Source organism: Phacochoerus africanus, chromosome 4, assembly GCF_016906955.1.
Source record: "Phacochoerus africanus isolate WHEZ1 chromosome 4, ROS_Pafr_v1, whole genome shotgun sequence".
In the NCBI taxonomy this organism is placed as follows: domain Eukaryota; kingdom Metazoa; phylum Chordata; class Mammalia; order Artiodactyla; family Suidae; genus Phacochoerus; species Phacochoerus africanus.
Window position 1 is genome coordinate 63,328,043 of NC_062547.1, and position 15,341 is coordinate 63,343,383.

At 43.3% G+C, this 15,341-nt stretch overlaps 2 protein-coding genes across 3 annotated transcripts in view; one reads left to right on the plus strand and one right to left on the minus strand.

Moving 5' to 3' along the window:
• Positions 1 to 8,821: 8,821 nt before the first annotated feature.
• LOC125125557 (translation initiation factor IF-2-like) lies at positions 8,822 to 11,025 on the minus strand. Its single transcript, XM_047776766.1, has one exon. It carries the CDS (start codon positions 10,597 to 10,599, stop codon positions 10,081 to 10,083), a length of 519 nt encoding a protein of 172 aa, XP_047632722.1. The 5' UTR covers positions 10,600 to 11,025; the 3' UTR covers positions 8,822 to 10,080.
• The window catches only part of BRD4 (bromodomain containing 4), a 95,318-nt gene continuing 89,795 nt past the window's right edge, over positions 9,819 to 15,341 (plus strand). Inside the window, exon 1 of one of the 2 annotated variants that reach the window (XM_047776758.1) lies at positions 9,819 to 10,055. The gene's annotated coding sequence lies outside the window, so the exon portion shown is untranslated. Of the gene's footprint in view, positions 10,056 to 10,471; positions 10,523 to 15,341 lie in introns of those variants that run through there. The other variant, XM_047776759.1, reaches the window with a different exon arrangement.

A 15,341-nucleotide genomic window follows, 5' to 3' on the forward strand; every position in this document is an offset into this window, starting at 1 on the left:
TCTGTTTTTCTATAAACCTTTGAAACTGTCACTTTGACATTGGCCAGTGGGAAATTATTAGAAAAGAGGTAGTAAAATACCTGATGAGCACCTATTGTGTACCAAACGCTAATTCATGATAAAAATAAGATGGGCACTGCTCTCAAGGAGCCTTATTAGAGATGTGAGATGGATATTCATGAAAAAGTCAGTGTTAGTACTCAAATAAACTGCTTAGCAAGAAAACAGTGCCTTTGAATCTTTTCTGTTCCTTAATGCTGCATAGATGTGGCTTAGTCACAGGTTGTGCATACCCTTCGAAGCTTGTTGTCTTGAGGCAAAAATACTGGTGGCATTGAACATCAGTGGTCTGAAAAAGGAAAACAAAGCACGAAACAGCTTTTTTTTTTTTTTTTTTTTCTTTTTAGGGCTGCACCCATGGCATATGGAGGTTCCCAGGCTGGGGCCCAAATCAGAGCTACAGTGGATAGCCTATGCCACAGCCACAGCCATGCCAGATCCTTAACCCACTGAGCGAGGCCAGAATTGAACCTGCAACGTCATGGTTCCTGGTCAGACTCATTTCCACTGTGCCTGCTTTTTTTGTTTTTCTTGTAAAATCAATACAAGGCCTCTAAATTTCAATTAAGTTGTACCCCTGCCCTAGCCCGGTGGGAACTTCCATATGCCACAGGTTCAGCCTTTAAAAAAAAAAAAAAAAAAACATGATTTTTCAGTTTTCTCAGCACCACTTTGTTAAGGACGCTAGTCTCGGAGTTCCTGTTGTGGCTCAGTGGGTTACAAACCAAACTAGTATCTATAAGGATGCAGGTTCAATATTTGGCCTCCTTAGTGGGTTAAGGATCTAGTGTTACTGTGAGTGTGTGGTGTAGGTCGAAGACTTGGCTAAGATCCCACGTGGCTGTGGCTGTGGCATAGGCCAGAAACTGCAGCTCCAACCCAACCCCTTGCCTGGGAACTCCCTTGTGCCACAAGTGTGGCCCTAAAAACCAAAAAAAAAAAAGAGGGTAAGAGAGACTTGTCTTGCCTCATTAGCACTTTATTTTTTTTTAATTCTTTTTTTTTTTTTTTTGGCCTTTCTAGGGCCACACCCAAGGCATATGGAAGTTCCCAGGCTAGAGGATGAATCAGAGCTACAGCTGCTGGCCTACACCACAGCAATGCCAGATCCAAGCTATATCTGCGATCTACACCACAGCTCACAGAAATGCCGGGTCCTTAAAGCACTGAGTGAGGCCAGGGACTGAACTCGCATCCTTATGAATACTAGTCGAGTTTGTTACTGCTGAGCCACAGTGGGAATTCCCAGCACTTTTTTTTAAAGTATAGTTGATTTACAATGTGCCAATTTCTGCTGTACATTGGCACCCTTTTCAAATGTCAGTTGACCATAGATACTTGGGCTTATTTCTGTCCTCTCAACCCTTTTTCTTTTTTCTTTTTCAGCCACACTTGTAACATATGGACGTTTCCAGGCCAGGGATCAAATCCAAGCCACAGCTTATGAACTATACCGCAGCTGTGGCAACACTGGATCCTTAAGCCATTGTGCCGGGCCAGGGGTCAAACCCAGGCTGCAGCAGAGACAACTCCAGATGCCCAACTAGCTGCATCACAGCAGGAACTCCATAATCTTATTCTGCTCTCTATCTCTACCCTTATGTCAGTACCAAACAGTAGATTTATAGTAAGATTTGGAATCAAGAAGTGTGACTCTTCCAATTCTTCCTCTTTTTCAAGATTATTTTGGTTATTCTGGGTCCCTTGAGTTTCCATATTTTAGGGTCAGCTTATCAATTTTTTTTCTTTCTGGCGGTGCCGGTGGCATGTGGACATTCCTGACCAGATATTGAACCTGTGCCACAGCAGTGACCTGAGCTACTGCGTGACAATGCTGTATCCTTAACCCACTGTGTCACAAGGGAACTCCCAGCTTATCAGTTTCTACAAAGAGGGCAGCTGATATTTGATAAGAATTAGGTTGAACCTATAGATCAATTTGGGGAGTACTGCCATCTTTAAAATATTAAGGTATCCAACTGGTGAACATGGATCTTTCCACTATTTTTTTTTTTTTTTCTTTTTTGGCCACCCTGCAGCATGTGGAGTTCCTGGGCCAGAGATCAGATCTGAGCCACAGCTGCAGCAATACTGGATCCTTTAACCCACTGCACAGGGTTATGACTGAGCCTGTGCCTCCGTAGCAACTCGAGCTGCTGCAATCAGTCTTAACCCCCTGTGCCACAGCAGGAATGCCCCTTGTAGCATTTCTTTTTGAAGTTATATGTTTCCTCAGTCATCATTCTCCTGTGAATTCCATTAAGTTTATGTGGAAGACCATTTGTCTAGGTTCCTGCAAATACTCTTAATTCCAGCCAATCCATTGAAGCTGGACTCTTCAAAGAACATAAAGTACATAATATCTTCTTTGGGCCTCTAACTTTATGAGCAACAAGTCGACGTGTTGCGTATTTAGTGCCTGCAAGTCCTAGGCATTGTGGATGCATTTATTAGGACTTTGCTCTGTAACCTGCCCACAGATACCCACTCAGGACAAATCTTCAATTTGCCCCATGAGAAATACCTGGGGATTTTAGCTTCTTAGATGCTTACAGAGATTTGGGATCATTTCTCTAAATAGGAGTGAAGATGGAGAGCTCACAAATGTATATTTGCTGCCATGAAATTATCTTTCAAAGAATCCTTCTTTACCCCTTGGGGCTGCAGTGGGTTAAAGGAACCAGCATTGCCACAGCTGTGGTGTAGGTACAACTGCAGCTGGGATCAACCCCTGGCCTGGGAACTTCCACATGTCCCAAGTGTGACCATAAAAAATAAATAAATTTTTAAAACTAAAAAAGAATCCCTCTTTAGAGATAATCCCCAAGGACCAATAACTAACTAGGGTAATAATATGTGAATTGTCCACCGCAATGGTTCCCAAAAGGAAAACTCTGGCCTCCTTAGAGAGACATAAGTTCCTAATTCCTTCCCATTGGAAAATAATTTAAATGGCAATACTGTCTCAAATAAACTAAGACCATGGCAATGTTCCCCAGTATTTGAAACATACTTTGTCTAATTTAAAAATGCAAAGCCAGAGAAAGCTAAGGAGATATTTTGGGAGAAGGAAGAATTTGCTTGCCACACTATTCACCAACCTCACTAAGGCTTAAATAGGTCTTCCCTAGGAAAAAGGGATATTTGGTTCCAGGATGTATGCTATTAAGTTTTCTCTTGCTGCTTAAAAAATTATTCCAAAATTTAGTGGCTTAAAAATTAAAGCACATTTATTACATCAATTTCTGGGAGTCAGGTATGGCTTAGCTGAGTCCTTAGTTGGAATTACAAGGCTGCAGAGTGTTGGCCAAGGCTGTGGTCTCATCTGAAGTCTTGTCTATGGAAGGATCTACTTTCAATGTTATTGTGTTTGCTTACAGAACTAAGTTCCTTGCAGCTGCTGGATTAAGGGCTTTAGTTCCTTGTGGACATTGACAGAAGCCCTCAGTTCCTTGCCACGTGAACCTCTACATGGCAGGTTGCCTCATCAAAATGTGCACGTTGAAAAGTCAAAAGAGCCCAGCTGGATGAAAGTCTTTTGTAACCTAATCATGAAAGTGACATCCCATCACTTTGGCCATAATTTCTGTTACCAACAAGTCCCTTTCTAGCACTGACTCAAGGGGAAGATTACATAAGAATATGAATACCAGGGGGTGAGGAATCATTGGGTGCCATTTTTGAAAGCTGCCTACCAGACAACACTAGTATAAATCTAGACACAGATGCTCTTATAAACAGATACCAGGACCTGCTTCATCAGCCCATTTGTCTTAAAGATGAAAGGGGCAAAAGAGATGTAAGCTTTCAATCTTGACATGTATTTACACCAATGAGAGCAGCTTATTCCAACAAAGCTTCAAAACTGACTTATCCATGAAGTCCTTGCTGAAGTAAATCCTACCAGGCATCCTTCACCGAAAGGATGTGGTTTTTAACTACAGTGAGAAATGTGTCAGGAGTTCCCATTGTGGCTCAGTGGTAACAAACCTGACTAGTATCCATGAGGATGCGGGTTCAATCCCTGGCCTCGATCTGTGGGTTAAGGATCCGGCATTGGCATGAGCTGTCGTCTTTGCAGACGAAGCTCAGATCTAGTGTTGCTGTGGCGTAGGCCAGCAGCTGAGGCTCTGATTCAACCCCTAGCCTGGGAACTTCATATGCCACAGGTGCTGCCCTCAAAAGACAAAAAATAAAAAATTTGTTAAGACAAGAAAACTTTGTTGCTCAGCAAATGTCAAAGAGAATTTTTTAGCCACTGGAGAAGCCTCACTTAGGCCACTGTCATTCATTTTGATGCCATGATGATTCCACAAGGGCTTGAACCTCCAGGACCACCAGTGGCTTCTGACCAAAATATTATCAGGAACATTTTTCACCATGCTTACCATGGTGCCAGCCTTCTTAATGAGTCTTAAACTAGAAGATATCTTGCAATGCTGCTCATTTCCTGGCCATACATTCAGGAAGTCTGTCCATTTCAACTTTATCATTAGCTTTTTCTATGTAGTTCTCTTCACTCAGGCAGTTTTCCTTGTTTATATGGTCTGTTGTTGTCTTAAAAAACTAATATATAACACAAAATGTGTATAAAACATATACTGAATAGTAAAGCAATGCACAGTCAAAAAGCAGAACACTTTCTGGTCATGTAAAATGAAAAAGATGGGACTATAATATTTGTCCTTATAGTTAACAATACTAGTACTATTAATTTAAAAGGCTAGATATCATGCTGTTTTTAATGGTTGTTTTTTTTTTTTTTTTTTTGGCTTTTGAGGGCCACACCTATAGCATATGGAACTCCCCAGGCTAGGGATCGAATCAGAGCTGCAGCAGCTGCCTATGCCATAGCCACAGCCACACAGGATCTGAGCCACGTCTGTGACATATAGCAATGCAGCTTGCTGAAGCTTGCAGCAACACCCAAGCTGAAATCACCGAGTGAGGTCAGGGCTTGAACCCATATCCTCATGGATACTAGTCAAATTCTTAACCTACTGAGCCATAATGGTAACTCCCATGCTGTTTCTTTACCATTCGCATGTGAATCAGCAGGGCCATGTCAGGTCTTTGACTTGGAAAAATACATTTTAAAAAGAAATGGAATACTGCTATACCTCAGAAACAGGCCACCCACATCTTCCTCATCCCTTCCCAATCACCCTTTCAAGTAACCAGTGGTAATTACCTCCTTGTTTTTCCTTTTTTTTTCTTTCTTTTTTTTTTGGCTATGCCCTCAGCATATGGAAGTTCCTGGACCAGGGACTGAACTCACCACAGCAGTGGCACACCACAAGAGAACTCCCACACCACAAGAGAACTCCCTGCTTGTTTTTCTTTATAATTTTATTTCCCTAAAAAGTCAGTCTATTTTTATCTATTTTAGAAATCAACATAGAGGAGTTCCCGTCGTGGCGCAGTGGTTAACGAATCCGACTAGGAACCATGAGGTTGCGGGTTCGGTCCCTGCCCTTGCTCAGTGGGTTAACGATCAGGCGTTGCTGTGAGCTGTGGTGTAGGTTGCAGACGCGGCTCGGATCCCGCGTTGCTGTGGCTCTGGTGTAGGCTGGTGGCTACAGCTCCGATTTGACCCCTAGCCTGGGAACCTCCATATGCCGCGGGAGCGGCCCAAGAAATAGCAAAAAGACAAAAAAAAAAAAGAAATCAACATAGAAATGAAATCCCACGTATGCCTTGCTTCTTTGGTTTCCCAATGTCTATAAGTTTCATCTGCATTATTGTGTGTGGTTGTGATTTGTTCATTTTCATTACATTACAATCTATTCATTCTACATTTGGGTTGTCTTCATGTGGGTTCTTAAGAGCAGTGCTATCCTGAACTATTTCTTTTTCTTTCATTTAAAAATTTTTTTGGCCAAGATACGGTAATGACAATGCCCGATTCTTAACCTGCTGTGCCACAGAAGAACTCCTAAACTTGAGATTCTAGAGCAGGGATCAGCAAACTAATGCCTATGGGACAAATCTGGACTGCTCTGTTTCTACACCGCTTTCCAGCTAAGGATGGTTTTTCTTTTTCTTTTCTTTTCTTTTTTTTTTTTTTTTTTTTTTGGTCACATCTGTGGCATGTGTAAGTTCTTGGGCCAGGGATTAAATCTAAGCCAGAGCTACAACCTATGCCTCAGCTATGGCAATGCCAGATCATTAACATACAGCACCACAGCGGGAGCTCCCTGAATTCTAATTTTAAAATCGATAAGGTTTTACTGGAACACAGCCACAGCCATTCATTTACATATTAAATTTAACTATGGCTGCTTTTGTACTACAAGGGTAGAGCAACAAGGACTGGCAACATTACAGATTTTATGGCCCACAAAGCCTAAAATATTGACTACTTGGCTCTTCATAGAAAAAATGTCAATTTCTGGGCTAGAGAAAAAAAATGCAGAGTCTTTATGGAATCAGGAGATCTAAGTTCTAAATGTCATAAATGTGTGACCATAGAGTCACTGTTTCTAGGACCTAACTATAAATTCCACAATGTAACATCATGGGCAAGTTCTCACTGGAAAGTGAGCATGGATTCAGACCATCGAAAATCAAAAACCTCCAGCTCCAGCTCTCCTTTTCTTTTTTCTTTTTCTTTCTTTCTTTCTTTTTTTTTTTTTTTTTTTTTGCTTTTTAGGACCGCAGCACTACAGCATATGGAAGTTCCCAGTCTAGGGGGTGAATCGGAGCTACAGCTGCTGGCCTATGCCACAGCAACACCAGATCCAAGCTGAATCTGTAACCTACATCACAGCTCATGGCAGTGCCCGATCCTTGACCCACTGAGCAAGGTCAGGGATCTAACCCGCATCCTCATGGATACTAGTCAGATTCGTTTCTGCTGCGCCACAACAGGAACTCCCCTCCAGCTTTTCTAAAGCTTGTCATGTTTTATAAATTTACCTTTATTTTTCAGAAAACATCATATACTTTTTTAACCTGGAAAAATACTGGCAAGTATGAAAAGAAAATGAGAAATGCATAATAAGAATTCTCATTGCAATATCTGTTATTATGATGGAAAAATTGAAAATAAATCTATATAATAGAATGGTTAAATAAATCATGATATATCTATACCAGATAACAACACTATATGTTCTCTCCAAGTTAGCTCCCAATTGGGCAGATATCCAAGTATTCATGTGGAGTGACTTCCAAGATGCATTAAATGAGAAAAGCATATTACAAATTAACAAGTACAGAATGATGTCTTTTGCTTTATAACAACACAATTATTTCCACATGTAGATACATACTGATGCACAGAATTAAAAAGTCTAGACCAGTGCTGTCCAACACAAATACACTGCAAGCCATAACTGTAATTTCATATTTTCTAGTAGCTACATTTTAAAAAGTAAAAACAAACAGGTAAAATTAAACATTTTATTTAACCCAATATATAAAAATTATTTCAACTTTTTTTTTTTTTGCTTTTTAGGGCCACACCCTTGGCATATGAAGGTTCCCAGGCTAGGGGTCTAGTCAGAGCTACAGCTTCCACGCCAGATCCGAACCTTGTCTGTGACCTTCACCACAGCTCATGCACTGCCAGATCCTTAACCCACTGAGCAAGGCCAGTGATCGAACCTGCAACCTCATGGTTCCTTGTCAGATTCGTCTCCACTGCACCACGAAAGGACTCCATAACAAAAGCTTTTATGTGACTTGTAAACTGGTAGCACCAAACACTTCCAAAAACATTTACTGTCAGCAAGTTAAATAAATAAGGCAACAAGACAACTATATGGAAAGTCAGCTTAAAAATGGAAAACATTCTGGTTTCTAAGAAAGATAGATTGTTAGGAGTTCCCTTGTGGCACAGAGGGTTAGGGATCCAAGGATCCAGTGTTGTCACTGCAGTGGCTGCTGTGGCATGGGTTTGATCCCTGGCCTGGGAACTTCTTATGGGGTCAGTTGCAAAAAGGGGGAGGGATTGTTATTCCATATTTACAAAGCCCTGTGTATCTTCCTATTCTTTTTCCATTTCCAATCATCTTCCATAAATTGCCAAGTATGCAAAATTAGGAGCCAAAGATAGTCACAAATTTTAATGTTCTATAATACAGAAGTAGAAGGAAGCTTACTAATGAACCAGTTACAGTTACCTCCTTTATTTCTGGCACTTAATAATTTGTCACTTCACGTGTTGTTAAAGTAAAGGGTAAAAATAAGTCTTTACTTTGCCTAAGACCTATCAATAATTTATGATTGCCCTTAGTGAAAAGTGACCAAACTCCATAACAGAGACAAAACTATCTGACTGCTATCCTAGCACATGAATGTGTTTTGAAAGAAGGGCCCATTAGGAGTTTTTAAAAAGTTCCTAGATTTTATAGAAGAACTGAGCTTGCTTTTTTTTTTTTTTTGGCTGCACTTGCAGCATGTGGACGTTCTCCGGCCAGGGACTGAACCCTTGCCACAGCAGAGATTGGAGCCACAGTAGTAACAATGCCGGATCCTTAACCTGCTGTGCCACAAGGGAACTCCTCAAATTTACTATTTGTATTTTTTTGTCTTTTTTTTTAGGACTGCACCTGCTACATATGGAGGTTCCCAGGCTAGGAGTCGAATGTGAGCTGCAGCTGCCTGCCTACACCACAGCCACAGCAATACCATATCTGAGCCACATCCTCGACCTACTCCACAGCTCATGGCAACAACTGGATCCTTAACCCACTGAGTGGGGCCAGGGATGGAATCAGCATCCTCATGGATACTAGTCAGCTTCCTTACCCCTGAGCCACAACAAGAACTCCGAGTTTGCTATTTTTAAAAAACGAGGCTTGAAATGCTAAAAGAGTGAAGATAAGGGCAAAAGGGGAAAGGAGGTTATGGCTTCCCATTTGAAAACTTTAACAGGATTGTCATTTTGAACTGTAAGCAACCTAAGTCTAATCTCTTTGTTTTCTGGAACCTGAATTGTGGCTTGAGTCTTAAGGATAAGGAAGTCAGCTGGAGGACAACTAGAGGGAGAGGACTCTAGGCCCAGAATGCAAACACCTTCTAGCCTTTAGATCTTAGTGGCTCGCCAGCCGGCCAAGAAAGATGCCGCATCAGTCTTGCTCACAGCCTCCTCTCATTTCACTTCTTTCACCCCAGGGCCCATCGCAGCTCTCTCAACGTTCCAGCACCACCCCCCTCCAGCTTCCTTCAACACCCTTCAGCCTCCGCACCAGCGCAGCCTCCTTCAGACAGGTGTCTTGCCTCCGCCTCTGCCACCGGTTTCTGAAGTTTCTATTCGCCGTCCTCCCTTTCTTTGAGCGTCTATAATCAGACCCTTCATAAATTTTTGGACGTTTCCCTCTGCCTTCAGGTCTCTTTCCTCAGGCCCAACTTTCAGTCTCGCCTCAGTCCTGTCCCTCGATCTTCGGGGTCCCCTCCCTCGGTCTTCGGGGTGCTCTCCCTCTCAATCTTCGGGGTCCTCTCTCGGTCTGTGGAGTCCCTTCCCTCGGTCTGAGATGTCTCCTTCGGTGTGCGGGATTTCTTCCCTCCGATTAAAGAGTCCCCTCCCTCGGGTCTGCATGATTTCTCCTCAGCCCCCACCCTTGGTCCATGGGGATTCCCACCTCCGTGTGGGCCGCAAGCACGGGTTTTCCCCACTCACCTCCCGGCTCTCTGTTAGCTTAAGCTAGCTCGCACCGGGCATGGTCTTGGGGCGCGCACGCCGGGCGGCGGCAGCGCGTGGTCGCGCGCGCAGCGTGCGCGGTGACGTCAGTGCGCTGGCGGCGGCGGCGGCGGCGGCGGCGGCGGCAGCAGCAGGGCTGTTTGTTCTGCTCTCCCGAAGCCGACGAACCGAAGCGGTGGCTGCGGCGGCGGCGGTGGCGGCGGCTGCCGGCAGTGCCCGCGGGCGAGCGGGGCCTGTGAACACAGCGGAGCGGCGGGCTCGGCGGAAGGGCCCCGGCCCCGCGCAGTCAGTCCGAAGAGGAGGGGGCGGCGGACGGCCGGTGGGGGCGGCGTGCGGCCTAGCGTCTCAGGTGAGGACCGGTGCCCTTCGGGGCGTCAGGCGGCGAGGGGCAGCTGGCGGGGTCTGCGGCGCAGCCCGCGTAACCTGCATTGCGTAATGGGGCCGGTGCGCCAGTACATACGCCATCGGCGCGGCGCGGGGGCGGGGAGGCCGGGGCGACGCGGGCTTGGGCCTGCGGGCCTCCCGCGTCCCCGCGCCGCTCTCGCCGGGCCAGGGCCGCCTGCGCCGTTGGCGTCGGGGCGGCTTGTCGGCTCGCGGGCGCCTCGCCGTTGGCGCCGCCGCCCCCTGGCTCTCGCCGGTCGACAGGGCAGGGGCGCGGGTGGGGGGCGCGAGCTCCGCGGCGGGGCGGGCGGCCGGGGGCGGGCGGGGGGCGGGCCGAGGCGCCCGGCACTTCCTGTCGCCGCCATTTTGTCAAGTGAGGAGGAGGAGGAGGAGGAGGAAGCGGCCGCCGCGGAGCCCGCGGCGAGCCTGGCCCCGGTAAGTCCGGGCCTGGCGTGATGGTCGCGGCCACCGCTGTCCCCAGTCGCGGTTCCCGGGGCGGCCTCTGCGCTCATGTGGGGCCGGCCCGGCGCTTTCTCTGTCTGGAGTCTGAGTCCTCCTGTCTCAGCCGGGGCAGCGCGCCCCCGCCCTCATTTCCTCACCTTCCGGGCTGTCCCCAGAGCTCTGCGGAGAACCGGGCTGGTCCCCAGGTGGAGGGAGGAGGCTGCCTCTGCACACCTGGCCGGAGACAGGCCCTTTGGGGGCGGAAGCTGTGCTCTGAGGGTCGAGCCTGGCCCGCTTTACCCATCCACTCTTGATCTGGCAGCCCCTCATTGGGCGCTTTGTTTTGCTTGGTCGCTGCTCCCTGGTGTCCTTGCCACGGCCTCGTTTGTTGCAGTCTTGTGCGTTGTGGTGGTTTGGGGTGGGGATGTGGGGGGAGTTGTGATTCAGCGAAACGGAATGACACCCCCCCCCAAACGGAAATAGCCCAACTTTACCGGAGTCAGATACCCCCGAGGCCCGGCCTTGGTTCAAGATGGGAAATCCCACTTGGGTGTAGTGGACACTGTAAATATTTCTATTCAGGCCCATGGATGAGTCATGTGCTTTTGCTGAGTAGCTGACCTCCCATTTACTCAAGACCACGCATTGTTTTTTGCAGTGTTGTTTTTGTTTACTCATTTAATGTTTTGTGCAACCTGGAGCAGCTTTAGTCTTGGTCTTTGGGTTCATTTTTATGTGTGTGCTGGTTGCAAGAAGTGACCTCTTGGAATCTGCGCCTGAGAATTGAAGTGTTAAATTCGAGAGATCTCTACCTGTCTGTGTTTACGAAAACCGTTTGGGCCTACCTTTAAGCCAGTGGCTCTTTGGTGCTGTATTAACAGTTGCGAGATTTTTATGAATGGGGCTGTCAGGTTCCTTAAATTGTTAGTTCGAAATTTAGTCCTTGGAGATTGTAAAGAAAGCGATACACAACAGAATTTATGAATGTGTTTCCAATTTCAAGAACTTTTGAACAGTTGGCACAGTCTGTTTTATGACCTTGCCGCTAATATACTAAAATATTATTTTCAGTTTAATTTGTATGGGATCTTCCCATCGAGGCATTGTAGATAAGTAATCTTCAAATCTTCAACCTGGGGAAGATAAACCTCTCAGATCCGTCCACCAAATCGAGACAAGCCTGATCTGAATGCATTTGCTTCCTTTATCTACCGTACCCCTTAATCTTGGTGGGAAACATAGTATCTAAGGGCTCAAATTGTGGAATGAATTCTTCTCTAAAATGCTTTTTAGTTGGTCTTAATCTGAGCGAGATGGGCCCACCTCCGTGAATCTTGCTAGAATTCAGCCCTAGCCAAATTGTTGAAGGTGAGGAACTTTGCCTACAGATGAAAGTTAGAACATGGAAGTGGCTGCATTTCAAGGATGGGTCGGCTGTCCTCAGGTGCCTACATGGCTACCTTCCCTAGTTTGGGTGGTGAGGAGGGGGGAAAAAATTAACCTAAGAATTGCAAGAGAATCATTGGTCACTTTGTAAAATTTCCACTAAATTATTGAATTGTTTAAAGGAATTTAGACTTTGTTTCCAAAAGTTACCTTTTGAGCCAGTTGTTGTGATCTTTGTACTAAATTGCACTTTTGCTTTTTGGAGGTGGAGGGGGATGCAATATTTTTGTGTTACACAATTCGGCCGTTGAATGACTTGAGATTTATGAATTCTAGAGGGAGATTGGAGTTGGGTTTTTTTGTTTGTTTGTTTGTTTTAACTTTAAGCAAAAACCATTTGGCATCTCAGTGATTCGAAGACCGACCCAGGGCTGTTAAATCTGCTCTTGGTCTGGTTAAATTGTTATGGTCTGTCACCATTGTGGGGATGTAAAATGTTTTGAATTCTGATTTTGAATAAACTTGTAGGTATGTTTGTCCTTATGTTCTTAACAAATCTATAAAAGGAAAGAAGAGCTTGTCATTGAAAACTACTGCTAATGTTTCATAAATCTTTGTGTTTAGAAAAGGGCTGAAAATTCATAAATTTTTAGTGTTTAGAAAAGTTTGAATGCATGGTGAGGATGGTGGGGATTCTTTGCTGATGCTGACATTTTACTTAATTCATAAGACATGAACTTATAAAAAGTTTTTTTCCTTAAATTATTATTTTTTACTAGAATGTAAGTTCCATGAGGGCAGGGTCTTGTTAGATTGGCCTTGCCTATTTTTATTCTTTATTGTATCCTTAGCATCTAGAAGAGCAGCTAAAATATTCCCTGGGTAAATAAACTGGGGAGATAATTGAGCAAGAATTTGTCATGCCCATAATACCAAAGGCAAATAATTTCTCTTAATAAAATATTAACATTGGGCATAATTGGTCAGCGGTGACTTACAGGGAATGTGAATTTTAACTAAGATAACTTTAAAGTCCCTAGAAGTTGCAGTAAACTTATTAATCATAAAATCAGCATGGCATGTAGTTGCTCCTGTGCAACATCTATTGTACATTTCCCGCTTAGCATTTTGAAATGTGGTCAGTGGGTTTGGTCTGTGGTTCAATCCTGACCTGAGGAAAGTATTTTAAGAGGGAGATGAAGTGGGTAATAAAGAAGTATGGATAGCATTTCCGTGTTGTTGTTGTTGGTTTTTGTCTTTTGTCTTTTCAGAGCCACACCCGAGGCATATGGAGGTTCCCAGTCTGGGGGGGGGTCTAATCAGAGCTGTTGTTGCCGGCCTGTACCAGAGCCACAGCAATGCCAGATCCCAGCTGTGTCTGCGACCTACGCCACAGCTTACAGCAACACTGGATCCTTAACCCACTGAGGAAGACCAGAGATCCAACCTCATGGTTGCTAGTTGGATTCGTTTCCGCTGTGCCATGACGGAAACTCCTGGATAGTGTTTCTTAATATGAATCAGTAAAAATCTGTCAGTAAAAAGGATTTCCTTTTTCAAACTTTAAGCCTCTTTTAATATTTTGATTTTCACGTGATTGGCCAATCTGTTTCAACAGTTAGTTCCTAAGTTTCTACTATGTACAAGGGAAGACAAAAAAATGTTTGCACAATGATTTTTTATGGTACCATATTCTTTATTAATGCATTTATTTTCCTAAACATTTATTGAATATAAGTTATGTATAACTTGAGCATTACACTGTTATTGTAAAATTTTATCCTTTTTAAGTTTTTAGTCATTTTATAACAGTTTTATTGAGATGTAATTCACAAATGCTAGTTCACTAATTTAAAGTGTACGGTTAAGTGGTTTTTAGAGTTGTGTAGAGTTCACAACTCAGAACTCTTCATAATTCAGAGTTGTGCAGCCACTACCACAACCAATCTTAGAACATTTTCATCTCTCCAGAAAGAATCCCTTATTCATTACCAGTCATTTTCTGTCCCATGCAACCACTAATCTACTCTATAAATCTGTTTCTTAAAATTGGGCTATTCTGGATATTTCAGGAATCATACAATATATAACCTTTTGTATTTGGTGGCTTTTTTCACTTGGTATAATGTTTTCATGATTTGTGCTATGGCATGAATCAGTACTTCTTTTATAATAGTAATATTCCATTGTATGGATGGATATCTAACATTTTATTTGTGCATTCTGCAGTTGATGGATATTTGGGTTGTTTCCACCTTTTTGGTTATTTTGTATAGTGCTACTATGAACATTCATGTACACATTTTTGTATGGACATTAAAAAATGTCTTGGGTGGATACTTAGGAGTGGAATTGCTAGGTCACAGTACTTAACTTTTTGAGGATACACAATGACTTTAACTGCATTGATTTTGTGAGTACTTTCACAGAGGGGTTAAAAAAAAGCTTATTGGAATGTGGTGTAGCCATTTAAAAGAATTAGGAAATGGAAGTGCAAGGAGGTCAGCATGTTGACATGTAGTATATAGTAGGAATGATTTGATAGCCATTTGTTTTTTTAAATTGTACATCGTTAGAAGATAGTATCAAATGCTGGTGAGGTACATAAAACAGGCTGGAAGATGCACCCCAAACCTGTACCATTGTTATAAAGAACAATTTTAAAAACAATTTTTTTTCAGTCTAAACAGGTTACAACTGATTAAACTTGATAAGCTGTGTCCACATGACCCAGCATAAATCATGGGATATATTCCATTCCAAAGAAATAGATGGAGAGTGAATCCAGTATCTAAGTTAGGACAGAGTGGTCATCTTTACTGTTCTTGAACAAAACCCTGAGGAGGAATAGCATTGGTTGATTCACGTCATTTGAAAAAGAGATTGTAAGGGTTTTTTTTTTTTTTTTAAACAAAAGTAGTGCATGATCATTTTTTAAAATTTGGAATATGCAGTGTTAAGATGATGTTAAATGTTAAAATGATTAATTCTTTTTCTTTCTTTTTTTTTTTTTTGGTAATTTTAGGGCTGCACCCGTGGCATATGGAGGTTCCCAAGCTTGGGGTCGAATCAGCTGTAGCTGCTGGCCTACATCACAGCTCACAGCAACAGTGGATCCTTAACCCACTGAGTGAGGCCAGGGATTGAACCTTTGTCCTCATGGATACTAGTCAGATTAGTTTCTGCTGAGCCAGACAGGAACTCCTAAAATGATTGATTCTTAATCCTATTTTTATGCCATTCTTTCTACACAAGTAACAAAATTTCATTGTGCTCTTAACTTTCCCACAAAAATAACATTGTGAACATTTCCAAAATGCTCAATTTTAAATGATTGAGTGATTGTCTAAAATTCTATTATATGAATGTACCATAATTTAATTCTATTTTTTTCTTCTTTCTTTTTTTTTTTTTTTTTTTAATGGCT

What these genes read in the sequence shown, in the direction of transcription:
- LOC125125557 (XM_047776766.1), bottom strand. Translation starts at nt 10,599, where the DNA reads ATGAGCGCAGAGGCCGCCCCGGGAACCGCGACTGGGGACAGCGGTGGC.